This window comes from Dendrobates tinctorius, unplaced genomic scaffold (genome assembly GCF_039654945.1).
Source record: "Dendrobates tinctorius isolate UK_male_01 unplaced genomic scaffold, ASM3965494v1 ptg000157l, whole genome shotgun sequence".
Taxonomy (NCBI): Eukaryota; Metazoa; Chordata; class Amphibia; order Anura; family Dendrobatidae; genus Dendrobates; species Dendrobates tinctorius.
The window spans coordinates 729,440-749,178 of record NW_027361824.1 but is presented as its reverse complement, the minus strand read 5'-3'; the positions used below and the strand labels follow the sequence as shown (position 1 = coordinate 749,178).

The following is a 19,739-nucleotide window of genomic DNA, read 5'->3' as shown; positions in this document are numbered from 1 at the left end:
AGCTACAGCCGGAGGTTCTCGCCTGGGCACACGCCTCCAGGGTGGGTGGCCACTTTGGTAATAAGCGGACCACAGAGCTCCTGGCAAGGTCATATTGGTGGCCGCACATGGCTCGAGATATATAATATATACAGGCATGCGTCTTGTGTGCACAGAACAGATCCTCTAGACAGAGGCCAGCTGGGTTATTGTATCCTGTGGTGGATAGACCTTGGGAGATGGTTGGCATGGATTTCGTGGTTAACCTGCCCAAGTCTGGTGGCAGCACAGTCATCTGGGTGGTCACCGACCATTTTTCTAAAATGGTGCATCTGGTGCCACTCACACGGTTGCCTTCCGCTCGTGGTCTTGCCACGCTGTTCATTAAGCATGTATTCTGACTACATGGCATGCCGGACAAAATTGTAAGTGATCGAGATCCCCAGTTCACGTCTCGGTTCTGGAGGGAGCTCTGCAGCCTACTCAGCATTGAGCTAAATCTGTTCTCCGCTTACCTTCCCGAGACGAATGGCTTGGTTGAGAGAGCCAACCAGACCTTGGTCACGTACCTGCGGCATTTCATCTCTGCCAGGCAGGATGACTGGGCATCCCTGCTACCATGGGCTGAATTTGCCCTAAACAATGCGGTGGCCGACTCCACTGGTCAGACGCCCTTTCTCCTAAACTACGGCCAACATCCGCGCGTCCCTGTCCCGATGCCAGTGTCCTCCACTGACTCCAGGGTGGCAGACTGGGCAGTGGAGGCTCGCGACATTTGGGATCGCACTCAGGATGCTATCCGTGCCTCTAAAGAAAGGATGAGGGGGTCCGCCGACACGCACCAGCGACCCGCTCCAAGCTTCTCCCCTGGCGACATAGTGTGGCTCTCCACCCGAAATATCAAATTGCGGGTCGAGTCCCCCTAGTTTGCACCACGATACATTGGACCTTTCAAGGTCCTTGAGCGAATTAGCTCGGTGGTCTACCGCCTGGCTCTTCCTCCACATTTGGCCATTTCGGACGTGTTCCATGTGTCCCTCCTCAAACCAGTTCACATGGCCCGGTTTTCCGAGTCACCTGCCAGGTCATCAGACTTATCGTCTGACAAGTTTGAAGTTAACGCCATCGTGGGGCGCAGGTTTGTCCGTGGCAAAAAATTTTATTTGGTGGATTGGAAGGGTCATGGGCCCGAGGCTCAGACCTGGGAGCCGGTGGAAAACATCCATACACTGCTCCTGAGCGCAGTGAGGCTCAGAGGGGGGGCCCTAGGAGGAGGGGTAAAGTTAGGCGTCAGATTTCTGGCTCTGCACAGCAGGAATCCAGAGCCATACATCCAGTGGTCTCCCATTCTCCCCCGACCGCTCAGGGACCTACACAGCAATCCCGGCGAGTCAGGCATCCTGCTCCAACCCGCTCTCTGGGTCTGGACGTTGCTGCCACCTCTGGTCCAGCAATGGTAGCGCAACCTGCTTTGCAGGGAACTGCTCCAGAGGCTGTCTTCTCGCCGTGCTACTGAGCATGCCCGCAGGACAACTGCTCAGTGGAGTTCTGGGATCACGTGTTCAGGTCCTGCTCCGGATCTGATTGGTCCTTCCCAGAGCAATGGAAGGTCCCGGAAGCGCATGGCTATAAAAAGCCCGCATGGCGACTCAGCCATGCGCTAGTATAGACTTATCTTGCTATGTGTGAATGGTGATGGATGCATGTGTCTGGTGACTGACTCATTTGAAACCCCTACCCTCTGATATTACTTTTGGTGACAGAGTGTGTTCATAGGTCAGCGCCAGGTAGTGGCAAGCTAGCGCCACTGTGCTTACCGCACCATACACTAGCGTCCGACGGTGTCTGGACCCTCGGCACCGTCGCTTAGTGGCAGTAGTTACCGCCGCGCTTTACTCTGCAGCGTCCTTTGGCGTTCGCGGCTGCGACGCCTCCTGCTGGTTATCCCCTGTGAGGTTAACAGGGCCAGCGCCTTTACCTAATTTACTCTAGGGCGTCTCTGTGATTAAACAGAGTCTGTCCTAGCACCTCGGGTGACGTAACCCGAGAGCACTACCATGCCTCCTAGTGTGTCTGCCATCGTCCAGCAGTGGTCATTACATCTATCGCACGGTGGACCCCGGGCGGCGAACGGCACCTCCTATTATTTATATTTGGTGCATTCCGCCGTCCCTAACAAGTTGGTTCTAACACCAGGACCTTCTTCCTATCTCAAAGGTACGTTCTCTGGCCCTCCGATCGTACCACAAGCGCTGGCGCCGTTGGGCCGCCAGCATGTTCCCACGTACAGCCTGAGTCAGCTCCTGTAGGCGGTCCTGGAATTCCAGCACATAGGGCACAATAGGTATCCCTTCTATGGTTCCCTCCCCTTCCCAGTGTTCTCGCAATAAGTCTAAGGGTCCCCTTACCCGCCTCCCGTATAACAGTTCAAACGGGGAGAACCCTGTGGATTCTTGGGGCACCTCCCGATAGGCAAACAGGAGGTGTGGCAAGAATTCCTCCCAGTCCCTGTAGGTCCTGGTAAAAGTCCCAATGAGTTGTTTTAAAGTTCCGTTAAAATGTTCACACAACCCATTGGTTTGTGGGTGGTACGGGGCGCTTCTAATGGACTTTACACCACACAGCTTCCACAGTTGGTTGGTCACCTCTGCTGTAAACTGGATACCCTGGTCCGAGATAAACTCCCGGGGAAATCCATCCCGTGAGAAAACCTGGAGCAGGGCAGCCGCCACCGTCTCTGCCAGTATTTTAGGTAATGCAACCGACTCTGGATACCGTGAGGCATAAACTACCCTCTTGCCAATGCACTGGCAACTTTCACAGGTCTGGCAGTACTGACGAACATCATAGGTTACCCCCGGCCAAAAGAAGTTTTGTGTCAGACAATGCCTGGTGCGACTGACGCTGAGGTGCCCGGCCAAGGGTATGTTATGAGAGATTCGCAGTAGCTCCTGCCTATACTTCTTGGGAACTACCAGCTGTCGTTTTATAGTGGGGCTTGTCCCTGTGTGGCGCTGCTCTGTAAACCGGTAGAGGAGTCCCTGATGCTATACAAACTGTTCCCCTTCCAGTCCTCCTCTCCCCTCCTGTGCCATCCCATGATACCCCTGTAATGAGGGATCCTCAAGTACCTCCCTTTTAATCTCAGCTGGGGTGGCCCAAGAAATGTGTCTGGCTATGGGAATACGTGTAGGGCTGGGGTGCCTTACCTGGGCCTCCTCTGAGTGTGATTCTGCCTCCGCAGCTCAAGCTTGTCTCCGGGTGGTCACAGGATAGGTCTCAGCCAGAGGGGCGACCGAGAATGCAGACAGCATGGCTCAAGTCATTTCCCAGCAACATGTCCGCAGGCAAATCCTGCATCAGGCCGACCTCAACAAGGCCATCCCCGACTCCCCAGTTCAGGTGAATCCTGGCAGTGGGCAGTCGATGTATGGCTCCCCTGGCTACACGGACGGCCACTGTCCAGTCCGTCTTCTCTTGGTCCCGGACAAGATGAGGCTTCACAAGGGTCAAAGTTGCTCCGGAACCTCTTAGTCCCTGCATACGTTTCCCTTTTAACCCACACCGCCTGTCGATGCGGTTGTCGATTATCTGCCAGGGCTGCCTGCACGGAGTCTACTTCATGCAGCACTTCCTCCATCTCTTGCATCCCCAGATTGGTCCTAGCCCCCAATGCCGGGTCAGCTTCGCCTTGGTAGTAGTGTACAGCGGCCTGGTTGACGGTAGCCATTCCCACCTTTGGCCACTGGGTACGCTGAGTCCGGTTGGGACATTGTCTTTGCAGATGCCCCAGCTGATGGCAGGTGTAGCATCGTGCCCCAGGGGGACTCTGGTAGGCCGGGGCTTTAGCTGGTCCCCCGACAATCTTCTGTGTTTTAGGGGCCTTCAGACCCATGGGAGGGCCCCTAGTAACAGTCTTTGATCCTGGCAACTGAGACCTCCTGGCATCATGATGTTCATCGGCCAGACGAGCGGCCTCCTCCAGAGTCATTGGCTGTCTGTCCCAAAGCCATTCTTGTGTCTCGGGGTTTAGTCCAGTAAAGAATCGCTCTAACAAGAAGAGCTGGAGGACATCCTCCTTAGTGGTTGCTTGGCTCCCTTGTACCCACAGTAGCAGTGACCGCCGCAGTTTACAGGCCCATTCAGCATGGGTATGTTACCTGTTTTATAAGTCCGCAGAACTTTTGGCGGTATGCCTCTGGTGTCAGCGCATACCGGGCCAAGATCACTTCTTTGACCCGCTCATAGTCCATGCAGTTCTCATCAGGTACCGTGCGATAGGCGTCTGCTGCCCGGCCTGTCAGCTTGCTGGCCAGAACCTGAACCCAATCCTCCGGCTTCACTTGATGAAGGGCACACTGCTGCTCAAAGTCCTGCAGAAAGCCATCAATGTCTTCCTTTGCCTCCCCGAACTGTCGGAAGGCATTATACTGGATTTTTTCATGGCTTACTGCTGACGGTACCTGGGCGGAGGCCAGAGCTCCTCCTGCTCGCTGACTTTCCTCTCTCCGCTCTGCCATCTCCATCTTGGCTAGCTCTATCCTGGTTAGCTCTGCCATCTTTTCCTTCAGATCAGTACGCACATCAGCCATCACCTCTCGTACGATCTCTACTGCAGGGTTTGGGCCATAGAACGCCAGTCTGCTAACCCTCGAGCTTCCACCAGGTCTTTTAATGTATTCCTCTTTAACTTCTGGTAGTTGTTTTCCATTCAGTCCTTTACTCCTATAGACGGGGTATCATATCCCGCCACTGCCACCAGTGTAACGGGGTCTTCTGTGCTGTAATACCTCTTGCATTACCACCCCGTGTTTCAGGAGGTCCACTCTGCTTTTCCTCACTTATGGATGAAGGACACTGGCTCGAAAGGCTTTGTAACATGGGAACATATAAAAGTTCACTGCTTCTCTACGTATTTCCAGTGTGACAACAATTTATTCATCGGTCTCAGAATATATATCCATACAGAGGACAGGACAATTAATATGTGGCGGGCCAGTAGGTCACAGGCTCCAGTTGAGACGCCAGACGTACATTAAATAGCCGCAGGTGGCCGGCGACCCCCGATCATTTACTGTGGGATTTACAAAGGTGGGGGAAGGTCAGAAGTGGGAAATCTCGTTTACCTCGGACCAGGGGTCGCAGCCGGTCGGTTGCTGCATTAGGGGTATGCATCTCACATTGCACCTATCATACATGCATCTCCTATTCGGGGTGCTGGGGGGTTCTGTAACACAATGTATGTCCATATACACACGTTACACCACTGTATACACTATGTATGTCTGTATACACACGTTACACCACTGTATACACTATGCATGTCCGTATACACACGTTACACCACTGTATACACTATGTATGTCCGTATACACACATTACACCACTGTATATACTATGTATGTCCGTATACACACGTTACACCACTGTATACACTATGTATGCCCGTATACATAGATTCAGTCTTAATCTCTTGATCTTTGTTTCTTTTCTCCAGGAACATTTCTGGACTTCGGCTCCGGCCCTCGGCTCTTCCTCTCTGCACTAATGCTGAGTATTGTGGTTGCTCTGCTATACTGAGGTGTCTGCTGACAGTATATAACACCTGAGCCCGGAGGACTGGAAAATCAAACACTTTATCCTCATAGATTTTAACTCCATCCTGCCCAAGCCATTTTTTGCTTATTTTTCCCTCCTTTTCTTCCGGGAGCCTTAGCTTTTTTATTCTTCTGTCCACTTCGCCATGTGAGGACGAAGTTGACCTTGTTAATTAAATCATTTACTTTACCATATAATGTACTGAAAAACTGCAAAACACTTCTTTATTAGGTGTAATGGAGAAAATCATGACATCACAACATATTCCGCCGGTCATTCTGATTGCAGCAGTACAAACATTACGCGTCTTCTTTATGTTTTACTACTTTTATAAAAATTAAAAATGTCATTATCACATTCTGACACACTTGTAACTCAATTTTATTTTTCGGAGCTGTGTGAGGTTTGTTTTTCTGTGAGGTTGGTGTGACTCTAGTTCACCGCAGTCTCTTGGCATTAACACAATGGGGACTCTGCTACAACACTACTCTTTTCATGTCCTCTGAACTTCTGCATAAGTATGGTTTGAGAAAGACCTATGGTAAGGACAAAACGTAACCTTATACTTCAGGAATCTCTTACTTTTTCTTCAACTGCATTGAAGCATTATTTTGGTGATTGAAATAAACAATAAAAATCTCTTTGCAACATTGTGCATTTGTGAGTGCGACTGTTTGTCCTCGTGACAACCCACGGACAGGCCCTGAGTCAGCGAAGTCAGATGCTGCAGGGTCAGTACTAAAGTATCGCATTCCAGGGTCAGAATACCAGGGTTGGGTGAGGATACAGTAGGCGAGGGTAGAGCTGGTCGTGCAGCGGATTGGTGGATCGGTGGTTACTGCAGGTTGTAGACTTGTCGGAAGAGGTAGGTCTTCAGGTTCTTTTTGAAGGTTTCGATGGTAGGCGAGAGTCTGATATGTTGGGGTAGAAAGTTCCAGAGTAGGGGGGATGCCCTACCTCTTCTGACAAGCCTGCAACCTGCAGTAACCACCGATCCACCAAACCGCTGCACGACCAGCTCTACCTTCGCCTACTGTATCCTCACTCATCCCCTGTAGATTGTGAGCCCTCCCGGGCAGGGTCCTCTCTCATCTTGTACCAGTCGTGACTTGTATTGTTTAAGATTACTGTACTTGTAGGTATTATGTATACCCCTCCTTACATGTAAATAATAATAATAATGCGCGGGAGAAATCTTGTATGCGATTGTGGGAAGAGGTGATAAGAGCGGAGTACAGAGGGAGATCTTGTGAGGATCGGAGGTTGCGTGCGGGAAAGTACCGGGAGACGAGGTCACAGATGTATGGAGGATGGCTTTGTATGTCATGGTTAGGGTTTTGTGTATAATATAGCGTGACACTACTGCAGGGTGCGCAAGTAGGTTACCCAAACCAAAGATCAATAGTGAAAAGTAACTTGGCACTCAACTTAAGGGTCCATAGAAGAAAATTTTATTATGCAGTCTGCAAAACGTTTCGGCCTACATGGCCTTCATCAGTCCGACTCCTTAAAAGTATTGTGGAGAAATGGGGAACAAGCGTGAGTTCCTACTGTAATGGAAGACTTGTAGGTGAGCTGTGCGGCTCCCTAGTATCGTATATTAATTCAGAATAGTTGTAGGAAGAACCTGTAGTTATATTAGTTGCCGTGTGGTAGTATAGCATGTCCTTATGAGGCATGGGAGGTCAGTGGTGATGGGCGTCAGGCTGGATGCGGTTTCCGCCGCTTGTCTCATCACAGAGTGAGAGACAAGTGGACAGTGTGCACTCCAATTGGCTCAACCCTGATGAAGAGGGAAGATACCCCTTGAAATGTGTCGGTCTTGTGCCTCTCTCGCGCACCCGTCCTAGCTTCAGTATGATGTCACACAAGCTCCGCCCCCACATTATGCCGCTCCCCTCAGCGCTGCATCCATCCGGAGCGCGCGAGGTGCCGTTGTCCTCCACGTGCTGACTCAGCCTCAGCATCCCCACCGCTGAGCACCAGCACCCAGCCTGCCTCACTGAGCACCAGCCACCTCAAGTAAGTGCACGGGTTCCAGCACCTCTTTCTAAACAACGGGCATATTATCTTACTCATGTCCATCTGTTACACAGTGCCTCTGCTATTGGAATAACCACCTTTACCCTGTATTCCAGCTTACCCCGCAGTAAGTGTGATTCTTATCTGCTAATCATGCAGCCTTATTTATTTATGGTTTCTAATACACTAATTCCAATTGATATATCCTTTTTACAATTATCACTTTTAATTTTAAGTGCCTCAAACCCTGCCACCTTGGTATCAGTTGCAACCAGCATTTACAGCAGGACCCTTAATTGGACAAGCAAACTCAAGTGAGTTCTATAAGTTCAGTTCAGTTTCTCACAATTACACAAATAGGATCATTCAGACCTAACCCTATACCATTTTTTCAGCAGCTTCTTTACATAATGGATTCATAACATCTCTGACAGCGAGATCCTCCTCACTTCACTTTTCATAAAATGAGTATCCGGCAATCGGATTCCTTTGTATCTCAGTATGGCGTGGTGAATCTTCTTTGTATATCAACTTTTTTCAATTTACCAAATGGCTGCAATGAAACAAAGAGTGAAAAATTTAAACGGGTCTGAATACTTTCCATACCCACTGTAGATGGCAAAATTTTACGCTTTCAGAATTTTTCATCTGGGGCAAAAGCCCCTGTGTCCGCCAAGCTAAACCACTGTATAACATAGAAACCAGTCCTGAGGTCTTGATCGTTATGTTCTTTCTCTAGGAGCATTTCTGGACTCCGGCTCCGGCCCTCAGCTCTTCCACTCTGGACTCATCATGAGTATTGTGATTGCTCTGCTATGCTGAGCTGTCTGCTGACAGAAGAGGACGTCTGAGCCCAGACGTGCCCGAGTTGTTCTATGCTGCCTATAACTGGGAATGGAAATAAAGGCTCCATACCCTCAATCTCTTAAATCGTAGAGTTAATCCATTCCTGCCACAGCTGGTTTACATTTTTTCACTTTTATTTTTTCCTCCACTTTTTCTCTACATGCACATTTTTTTTTCCAACCGTAAGAATCAGATGATGGTAATAGTTGATAAAAATCAAGAGTTCTTGCTGTGAACCGTCTGCACCTTGTCTTAGGACAAAGCTGTCGTCCACGTATGAGTCACGTAGAAACAAACAGAACTAGATCTGTAATGTCTAATCTATTCATTTCTTATGCCTTAGTGATGTGTTCTGGTGTCATCATCGTCACATTTTATGTAATTTTATGTTAGTTTTAGGGAGTTACGTAATGTTCGATATTTAGGCTTCACCAAGGAAAAATTGCGAAGGCTCAAAGAAGGGGATGGACCCTCAAAATGAGGCACAAGTGTGCAGACGTCTATCTCCTGCATTGCAGGGTCTCGGCACGAGTGATTAAGTGCAGCCACGAGGCCGATCTTGGGCGTCCGTACGCTCCTTACGTGAATGAGGTGGAGGTCGATGTTTGCTGCCAATATGAAGTTTGTGTTTATATTTTTCTTAATAAGAGGTTGATGTGGGGAGATGGATCCACCTTTGTGTGTGCGATGCCGCTCCCTGACACTCCCATCAGGACTGCTGAAAAGAAGTCGCTTTTTGTTGAATATATTGAATTTGTGACTGCTCCTTCACCAGAAAGCCCCCGGTTTCTCCTGAACTGGATCCTGAGCAGACACAACACATTTCACATTTTTAAGTGTCTTTATTTGTATAAATGGAAAAAAAAATGTTCTGAAAATTCTCAGAAAATGCTGAGTAACCCGTAATAAGTCCCTGCTACCATTAGTCTTAGTGTCACTGAGGGATTAACGTCTCAGGAACCCCCCACTCTCACGTCGGCATCAGACTTCTATGAGAATCCCCCACATCCTCTGGTCGGGGATTTTATTCTTGAGGTCTTCATTTGTAGAGTCTTCTAGAATCATTGTTTTGTGGTCCAAAACCAAACCTTTTGTATTTGGTTGACGAATTAGTGATAGCATTTCCTTATTATTACGAGACCAAGAATTACAAAAATAATACTGAACATGACCATGAAACCTAGAAAAAGAAGAAGAAAATCATATTATTCCAGTGACACCCAAATTCCTTCCTAGAAAACTATATTACCACATTATGGGCTCATGTATCCATCTATCACACTAGATAGAAGATTATGATGACCGAGCAAGACCTTATTTGATACAATCACCTAGGCTCCCCCTTGTATTAAGGCCACTCCCCATTTTGAGGTCCCCCCTTATTGAAGTTCCACCCCATTGTTTAGGTTTCTCCCCTTATTGAGGATCCTCCCATTTGTAAATGCTCCTTCTCGTTCTAGGTGCTCTTTCCCTTTGCAGATGTTTCCCTCCTTATTGAAGTCTCTCCTTTTTTGTAAGCTCCTCCCCTTATTGAACATCCTCCCTTTTTCAAATACTCCTCCTCCTTCCATGCTTCCATGTGCACCTTCCTCTTGCAGAGGTTCCCCTCTTTTTTAAGACTTCTCCCCTTTTGTAGGCCCCCCCTTATTGAAGATCATTCCCTTGTAAATGCTCCTCCTCTTTCTAGGTGCTCCTTCCCCTTAGAGAGGTTTTCCTCCTTATTGAATTATCTCCCCTTATGAAGACTCCTCCCTTTAATGAGTATCCTCCCCTTTGTAAATGTTCCTTCTGTTTCTAGGTGCTCCTTCCCCTTACAGAGGTTCCCTTCATTTTTTAAGTTCATCCCCCTTATAAAGGTTCCTCCACTTATTGAGGATCCTTTGCTTTGTAAATGCGCCTCCTCTTTCTAGGTGGTTCTTCCCCTTATAGAGGTTCCTCTCCATATTGAAGTCCCTCCCCTTATTGATGATCCTCCCTTTTGGAAATGTTCCCCATCTTTCCAAGTGCTTCCTCCCCTTTCCAAGGTTCCACTCCTTATTGAAGCTACCCCCCCTTTTGTAGGCACCTCCCCTTATTGAGGATCATCTCCTTTGTAAATGTTCATACTCTTTCTAGCGTCTCCTTCCCCTTTCCAAGGTTCCACTCCTTACTGAAGTTCCTCTCCTTATGTAAGCTCCTCCCCTTATTGAGGATCCTCCACTTTGTAAATGCTGGTCGTCTTTCTAGGGGATTCCTCTCTTTATTCAAGTTCTTTCCTTATATGGATGTTCTTCTTTCTTATTGAGGATCTTTCCCTTTGTAGACCCTCTTCTTCTATCTAGCTGCTCCTTCCCCTTCTAGAGGTTTTACTCTCATTATTGAGGTTCTCCCTCTCCATCTATATTCTGCTGTTCCTGAATCGAGCAGGTCGGACCCTCAGACTGGGTCGACTTGAGTAACTAGTATAATGGAAGTCAGTGGGAAACTCAAGCATTTTTCCGGCATATCCTCTGGAGTGGCATGAAATGGATGAGAACCTGAATGCATCTCTAACTCCCAGGTCATTGCTGGGAAATAAATAATAATAAAAAAAACGAAATGGGGTTGATAACCAGCCAAGGTAAAGCATAAGGTCCTTGAATATTGGCACCATGCCAGCCTAAAAATACCAGCCCGCAGCCACCCCAGAATTGTCACATCACATTAGATCTGCCAATTATGGCACTTTGTCCGGCTACTCCTGATTGCTCTGGTGCAGGGGCAAACTGGGTAATATTTTTTGTGCTTAATGTCAGCTGAGTAATGTCAGCTGTCACCAAGCTCAGGGGTTAGTACTGGAGAGGCGTTTATCACACACCCCCATTAATAACCCAGTAAGTTAAAAAAGAAAAAAAAAACATACAGAAAAATATACTTTATTTGAGCAAAGACTCCCCCACACTATCCCTCGTTCATCAATATATTTAAAAAAATGTTTCCAGGATGCTCCCTCAGCATAATCCACATTCCTCTATGTCTCCGGTGTCTGTGAACAGCAGCAAAGTGCAGCTCTAGCTGGGTGAAGCATTGAGTCAGCAGCTCTGATGAAAGTTCTTCTCACTCACCGGCACCCGTGAAAAGCTGCACTTTACTGCCATTCACAGATGCCGGAGACATCGACGAACGTGGATTATGTTGAAGGAGCTTTGTGGGAACATTTTTTTTAATAAATTGAATGAGTGAAAGTGTGGGGGATTCTTTATTCAAATAAAGTATTTTTTCTTTTTTTGTGTTTTTTTGGGATAACGGGGTTAGTAATGGGGGTGTCTGATAGGCGCCTCTCCTTTACTAACCCCTGGGCTTAATACCAAAAGACATTACACAGCTGACATCAACCCTAAAAAATATTACGCCGATGGCTGCCTCACCAGGACAATCGGGAAGAGCCGGGTAAGGCGCCGGAGTTTGAGCATATAATGTGATGCGCCAATTCTGGGGGGCTGCAGACTGGTATTTTTAGGCTGGGAAGGGCCCACTAACCAGGTAACTTCCCAGCCTGATAACATCAGCTCCCAGCTGTCTCCTGTGAATTTCAGACTATTGCACACATCTGTGTCGCTGATCATTCCTGTGTCTGCATATGGGAAAGCTGCCATATAAATCATAGGAGAGCAGCAGCAGGTGCCTATGAGGAGCCTGGAGGCAGATCTCTGACTATGGGCAGAGACAGACTGCCGTATTAATCGTACGAGAATCGCATGGTAAAACTCGTCCTGGCTGTCGGCTCTCCTGACCTGAGCTTGACAGCTGCATAGTAATCAATCACGCCGTCTTGCTCATTTCAGGAGAGGTGCCGGCCAGTCCGTGCAGTGTGATGCGATTCTCGCACGCACGAGAAATACGGCAGTCTGACCCTGCGCTATCGCTGACTGCAGCGGAGCTGGAGTCACTGATCACTCCACAGATGACCTTCAGATTACATAGGCACAGTACAGCTATAGGATCAGTACACAAAAACGTCACACAGCCACAGGTACCAAACCATTATTGTACATGACGACATCACTACCGGATGTGTTATCACTCTTTCTGGGATGGATTTGTATTTCTGGCTGTAGATCATAAGCCATCGCGTTCTATATCAGCGGCTCCTCACCTTGTAGTTTAGAATTCTCTTCCTTTAAGGAGGTCAGTAAATACCGATGCATTTTAATGGTGTTTGAGATTGAAATTTCTCTCCGAAGCAGAGATCTCATTTGATCTGAAAAGAGGAATCAAAAAGACAGTTATGGAAGCAAAGCGTCCGATCCCACAGACCAGGCGACGGCTCCGATGTAGAGATCATGTATCATGTACCCCTGGGGCAGATATTTACCCAGATGTCCTCTGTGTAGCAGAAAAGGCAATGAAATGTTATGAAATCTCGTCCAAACGCTGCATGAAATAATCTACAGGTCATATGTGGCAATTTACACTGCAGATAATTACATAATGATATTTCGCACCGCATCACCGGACACATGCAGATAATAATGTTTCTCGTAAACCACATAATGTTTTTTCCCGTCTGTGGTGCTCCTGACCAGTGTCTGTCAGCGCCTCGCTTGGATTACATCTGGTAGCCAACAAATTGCTAACCAAAGACGCAAGTTAAAAAAAACCCAATTCATTATTAAATGAATAATTTGCCCCACCTGGAGTAATTCATGGGCCTTTGATCACAACACTGCCTTAAACTATAGTTTCTAGAATATTAAACATCATCTGATATCATGTTCATTGATGTACATGCAGGGGTAACTGTGATGAAGGAGCAGCCGCCATCTTAGATATGGGGCCTAATGCTCGCCTCGTGTCTGAGCTTGGCATCCATTTTGGTCTGAGTTCAAGAATTACAGGCAGCTAACTGCTCCTATACCCCGCAGGTGCTGTATGAATAGTGAATAAAGCAGGATTTAGTGTTCCAATGCTAATTAGCAAGGCCGATTAGTAAGATAATGAGATAAGGCCCAAAACAGAACTTCAAAGCTTAGGCAAGAGCCGCACCAACATGAGGCAGGAAAATGCCTGAGGGCTTCAATTAGGATGTACCCGTCAGCCAGACACAGGAATACCCATCCATTGTGTTACCAGTCGCTTCGGCTCCATCATAGGATCATGGATTATGAACTCAGCTTTCGAGTTATGGACACATGAAAATATCCGAGTGACCCTGAGGGAATCGCGCAGTGTGACTCCCGAGTCGGTGAGGGTGCTGAGACCTGAGATATAGAGATTGGCCCCCCACAATGACCCAATGGGGCCATGTTTGCCCTCCACACGACAGGCAAAACAAACCGCCCTTCACTGGTACCTCTCATGTTCTGATCTGATCATGCTGTAGAAAGTTACCCCCTTTCTTAGATATTGGGAATACGTTTTGCAGAGAGCTAAAGGGTGGAGATTATTAGCCCACCCTTTTACATAGGGGGAGGAACCCAGCGTGTTTAAGAACTAGCAGCCCATGGCAGAGACAGACATTCACAAAGAAGAACCAGACGATGATGATCTAAGAAGGAACTGGGGACAGACCTGCCAAGGGGGAGCAGCGGCCCGTGCTTTGGGGGTCTGTCCGGCAACTAAGATTCTTGTACCTGTGGACTGCAGAGTTCCCGTCACCCACATGCAACCTACAACCTGGTAAATTGACCTCCAGCTTAATATCTCTAAGTTTTGTACCCTTATTGTTATATTTTTTCTCTGACTGCAAATCTACTGTATATTTCTGTAATTATCTAGTGCACCCTTAAGGCAATTAAACTATAAAATTAATCTTGGGCTGATGCTTTTACTCTGATCACGAATCTTAGAATACCCAGCGGGTAACAGGACATCCTCCCCGGCGGCCATTTGCTCTAGGTGCAGTTCCCTTACTGACCTGAGAGACAAAGGGGGTGCTGGAGAGCTGTGCCTGTGTTGTTATGTCACAGTGGTGACGTGGGAGGAACAGGTCCGTGTGTGTGTTCCTCCACAGTAACCCTGTCCCATGGCCCGTGGTGATGACTCTTGCAACTTTCTTTTCATTTTGCACTTTGGCTTCTTCAAGTCAGTGACAAGGTACAGCACTTACTGCCAGATGTGTCTTCTGTTCTCTGCCAGTCCTGTTCTAGCACCTCCCGCCAGTTGTGTTTTCTGTTCTCTGCCTGTCCTGATCTGGCGCATTGTGACAGCTGTGTCTGCTGTTTTCTGCCAGACCTGTACTAGCAGCTCCTGCCAGTTGTGTGCACTGTTCTCTGCCTGCCCTGACTTGGCGCCTCCTGCTGATTGTATCTTATGTTCTCTGTCTGTCCAGACCTGGATCCTCCTGACAGTTGTGTCTGCTATTCTCTGCCTGTCCAGACCCGGCGATTCCTACCAATTGTGTCTTTTGTTCTCTGCCTGCCCCTATCTATTGCCTCCTGACAAGAGTGTCTGCTGTTCTATGCCTCTCCTGATCTAGTGCCTCCTGACCATTGAATCTGCTGTTCTTGGCCTGCCCTGTCCTAGCACCTCCTGACAGGTGTCTGCTGTTCTTTGCCTGCCCTGTCCTTGCACCTTCTGACATTTGTATCTGCTGTTCTTAGCCTGCTCTGTCCTAGCACCCCCTGATAGTTGTGTCTGCTGTTCTTAGCCTGCCCTGTCCTAGCACCTCCTGATAGTTTTGTCTGCTGTTCTTGGCTTGTCAAGCCCTAGATTCTCCTGACAGACAGGTGTGTCTGCTGTTGTTGGCCTGTCTTCTTCTTGCACCTCCTGACAGTTGTATCTGCTGTTCTTGGCCTGCCCTGTCCTAGCACCTCCTGACATTTGTATCTGCAGTTCTTAGCCTGCCCTGTCCTAGCACCTCCTGACATTTGTATCTGCAGTTCTTAGCCTGCCCTGTCCTAGCACCTCCTGATAGTTGTGTCTGCTGTTCTTGGCTTGTCAAGCCCTGGATTCTCCTGACAGGTGTGTCTTCTGTTGTTGGCCTGTTCTCTTCTTGCACCTCCTGACAGTTGTGTCTGCTGTTCTTGACCTGTCCTAGCACCTCCTGACAAGAGTGTCTTCTGTTCTTGGCCTGCCCTGTCCTAGCACCTCCAGACAGGAGTGTCTTCTGTTCTTGGTCTGCCCTGTCCTAGCACCTCCTGACAAGAGTGTCTTCCGTTCTTGGCCTGCCCTGTTCTAGCACCTCCTGACAGTTATGTATTTTGTGCTCTGCCTGCCACGATCTAGTGCTTCCTGACAGGTGTACCTGCTGTTCTCGGCCTGTCATGTCCTGGCTCTTCATGACAGTTGTGTCTTCTGTTCTCTGCCTGTTCGGTCCAGCTTTTCCTACCATCCTGTGATCGGATGCCTGCTGCCTGTCTGTATCTTCTTTCTCTTACACTTTCTTTCACATATCGACTTTCTTCCAGTGTCTCGTGGCCTTTTCTTCACTTAATGTTTATATTTAGCAAGAAGTTGATCATAAGAATCAAATCTCTAAAAGTGGAAACCTCTAGAAACCTGCAAACTGGAGCCTCGGATAAGATAGGAGGAACATTTCCAACTCCTGCTGACTGTAGGTGACAGTGCAGCTCACTGGAGTCACCAACCACTCTACAGACCTACAGATAACACAGGCAGAATGTTTCCTACATAAGGAGATGTCATACAGCCGCAGGCATGAAATCATTGGGATCGTACATGATGACATCACAACCAGATATTTAATCCCTATTTCTGGGATCGTTTTGATCAATCGATCATGTTGTATTTCAGCGGCTGCTCACCTCGTAGGTTTCCACACTCTTCCTGTAATGATGACAGTATTTGCTGATTCTGTACAATACTGAACAACGTTGTACTTTCTCTATCCATCAACGATCGGGTGAGGTCTGAAAACAAGAAGCAATGAGACAGAAAACAATATAAGTTATAAGAATGCATTCAGCTGCCGATCCCACAGCCCGAGCTGTAAGGACCATAACGCTGCATGTCTTCTCACCAGCATGAGCTGAGACTGACCTCCCCACCAGTAATGTGAACACGACCAAGATGCAATGTGTCATCAGGGAAGGTACGGCAGAACTTACATCCAGATTTTACAGGAATGGATTTTACAGTGCACAGCATAAATGAGTACACCCCCTTTGAAGAGTAAGATTTTAATCAGTATCTTACTGAACACAAGAACAATGTCCAAAATTTTGACAAGATTGAGTTTCACAGAAGTTTTACCCATCACGTGAAAGTAAAGTTACTAATAAAGCTTTCACTACACAATCTTCAGTTCAAATTAGTTGATACAAAAATGAATACACCCCACATGAAAAATGGCAACATCTAGTATTTTGTATGACCTCGATGATTTAGAAGGATGGCACCAAGTCTTCTAGGCCTGGAATGAACAACATTCATCCTAGTCCATTCTCTAGAACGAGCTGGATAGAGAGTAGTGACAACTTGTCTCCTCGCAACTCCCCATAGGTGTCCAGTTGTCTGGAGATACTTGGCCACTGAGCCACTGTCACCTGTTCTTCAGAAATTTTTTGCAAGTTGAAAGCGGTAAGGGTGAGTGCGTTTTGTACCATTGCCATGTTGTAAAAGTTTTTGTCTATGAAGCGATGGCCGGGGGACCACCACAATGCAGGGAGACTATGGTACCCAAGATGAGGTGCAAACAAAGGGTTAATTTATTGACAGGCAAGGAATGCAGTGTTAGGAAAGTGCAAAACAGGGCTATGCAATTGTGGTAATGGCCCGGATTGGGGGGTGGTCCACTGCTTACCGCGATCAGACGACACAGACACGAGACGGAGGCAGATTTTGGTTGTAACAGGTCCGAGTTTATTGGCAGTCCTCCTGACGACCGTAGCCATACACCGCAGCTCCTTTACAGCTCTCCGTATTCAGGCCTGGGTACCTTCACCTTCCTTCAGTCGTAGTGACGTTCCTAGCGGATCTTTCGCTGGGGCTGCCCTAGGCCTATCTACCTACCAGTTCGAGGTTGTCGTCCAATCTGTACCCCCGTGTCCTCGTCTGTCCTGCGGTTCTTTGTGTCAGGGCCACCCCCTGAATGTCTCTTCCTATCAGTCCCCTGGTCGAGCTCTCCACCATTGTCAGTCCTCCATACTGAGTCTTCTCCTCCTGAGCTCCTCCCGGGACTAGCCTAGCCTGGAACCCTGTCCTGTCCTATTTATCCCCTTCCTCGGGAATTTCCCTCCTGGGTTCCTATCTCCCCGCCCCCCATGACTAAGTGGTTCCATAGCCCTAAGCTGCTGACAAGTCCTGTTCTCACGCTCCCCTCTGCCATCTTGTGGTCAAATCTAGGTACTGCACTCCTTTTCCATCTTCCCCAGCTGTCTCCCTTCTGTCATTGCCAATATCAGTCTACAGTGCACAAACCGTCCCTTCTTCCTTCAGTCAAGTCCGTCCGTCAAGTCACCTTCCCCACACAATTAAAACAGACAATTTACAAGAGCGATATTCTTTATCTGGGCCGTCAAACAGCACGGAGCACCAACTATCACAGCTCAGTGTATTTATCCAACAGGCAAAACAACACAGTAAAGTACAGTATGCTGCTACTCTAACTATAGCCTAACTGGCCTCTGCTATGCTGGCCACACGGCTACTGTGCTCTATCTATAGCAGCCTATCCTAGGCCCTAGCATGTGCACTGAAAGGGTTAACACTCACAGTAGCGTAGGTGTCTGAGTCTATTCCCAGGGGCCCCTGCAGCTTTGCAAGATGGTGCGCACGTCTTCCTGGAAGCTCTGTGCAACGTGGTCTTTTCCTTGTGTGCGGGTCCCAAGATGCTCCTAGAAATGGTGGATTCCCTACTCTGAATTCCGTCCTTGTATTTCTTCGTGGCTCCTCACGGCAACACAGGAAAGCCACCTTGTTATCCCCAGAAGTCTACACAATCTGCAAGTTCAGTCAGCCTCAGGCTGTACGTTTCTTTCCCTCTCAGATCCAGGCACATCAGCTTCCTGCAGAAATCTCGGCTCTCAACACACACAGAAAAGCAGCCCCTCCCCCCTGCAGTGCTGGCAGAACAATCCACACAGTCTTCTCTGCAGGGGAGACAAGAATGTCCCATTGCTCTAACCAAGAGGGTGATGTCTCTTAAAGTGGCAGCTTGTCTCTACTGTCCATAGCAATGCCACCAACTTACATCTACTGAGGCCTGGAGGGATGGCGGAATGTTCTCTGTCTCTATATTGCAATATATCTGTGACTTCATGATCCCATCAATGAAGTGGGGTGCGGTGGCATCACGTTGCCATGGGGTCCGGGCCTGACTTGCATCCCATGGACCAGAAACAGGAAGAGGACCTTGCACTATTCTGGAGCCGGCTTGCCATGGGCCACAAACGTGACCTCCTGGATATTCAACACTTTATTCCATACACCTGGGTGTAAGATTCCTTCTGGCTATTGGTCAGCACAATTTATTTAAGCCCACCAACTCTTCCAATCACTACAAACGCCCCACCGAGGAAGCAGGGTGAAACGTGCATCGGGGCTCTGGTATCACTAGATAAGCCTCATGATTGCAGAGGTGCCTCATGGACTGTTCATTCTGTTATACACCCCTGTTGCTAATCAGAAGCAATCTAATATTATTTCTCATTCCCCTCTTGTTTTATTTATTGCACTCTGCGATTACCATCAGCATTATTTCCTTATTGTGTTGATATTACTTGGAGCGAGGTGGCTCTAGTGGCGTGGCACTTTAGTGACAGCACTAGCAGATGCACTTGTCTTAATACAGATACATTTCCACTATACTTGTCAGCACATCACCTTCAGGGTTATTGCCATTAGCACACCAGTTTATGTGGGTCCTGTTTTTAATATACTTATTATATAGTCACCTCATTGTGACCTTGACTGGTTATTAATCTCTTTTACTTGGGTTTTACACTTGATAAAAATTCTCAACATCCCAGAAGCTAGAATGTTATTTTTATACATTGTTGGATAAGACTTTTGTATCCATCATGTTAATCTGATATACTTACCTAGCGTATACCTTCTGTAGACAAACTTGATTTTTTTTATTTTTTGTATTATGTTTATTAATATTCATGAATAAAAGTTGTTTTTACAGTTAAGTGGATTAGTATTTGCCACATTTCTCTATCCTCATGTCTTCGTAGATGGCGATATACTGTTTTTCATATTCTGAATTGTGCATTTCTATTCTTTGCTCATAGAGTGATTTAAGGACTATATTCAATACTCCATTATTATTAGTAGAAGTGGTAGCAAAACCTTCCAACTAGACAAAGTCCAGTCGTAGACTCCTACATTTCACGAGCTGTCCAGGAAATGTTTTCTAGATACAAATATAT

The 19,739-nt window shown here is 47.6% G+C and overlaps 2 protein-coding genes across 3 annotated transcripts in view; one reads left to right on the top strand and one right to left on the bottom strand.

Annotated features, from left to right (window-relative positions):
• LOC141051502 (ecto-ADP-ribosyltransferase 5-like) overlaps positions 1-6,232 on the top strand; it is a 171,480-nt gene extending 165,248 nt beyond the window's left edge. For both annotated transcript variants that reach the window (XM_073548434.1, XM_073548433.1), the window contains exon 6: positions 5,477-6,232. In XM_073548434.1, coding sequence (XP_073404535.1) covers positions 5,477-5,559 — 83 coding nt within the window. In that variant the 3' untranslated portion in view covers positions 5,560-6,232. The remainder of the gene's footprint in view (positions 1-5,476) is intronic.
• Positions 6,233-9,267: 3,035 nt separating this feature from the next.
• LOC141051501 (T-cell ecto-ADP-ribosyltransferase 1-like) overlaps positions 9,268-19,739 on the bottom strand; it is a 144,037-nt gene continuing 133,565 nt past the window's right edge. The window contains exons 7-9 of the mRNA XM_073548432.1: positions 16,170-16,274; positions 12,560-12,664; positions 9,268-9,625 (exon numbers count right to left, since the gene is read on the bottom strand). Coding sequence (XP_073404533.1) covers positions 9,555-9,625; positions 12,560-12,664; positions 16,170-16,274 — 281 coding nt within the window. The 3' untranslated portion in view covers positions 9,268-9,554. The remainder of the gene's footprint in view (positions 9,626-12,559; positions 12,665-16,169; positions 16,275-19,739) is intronic.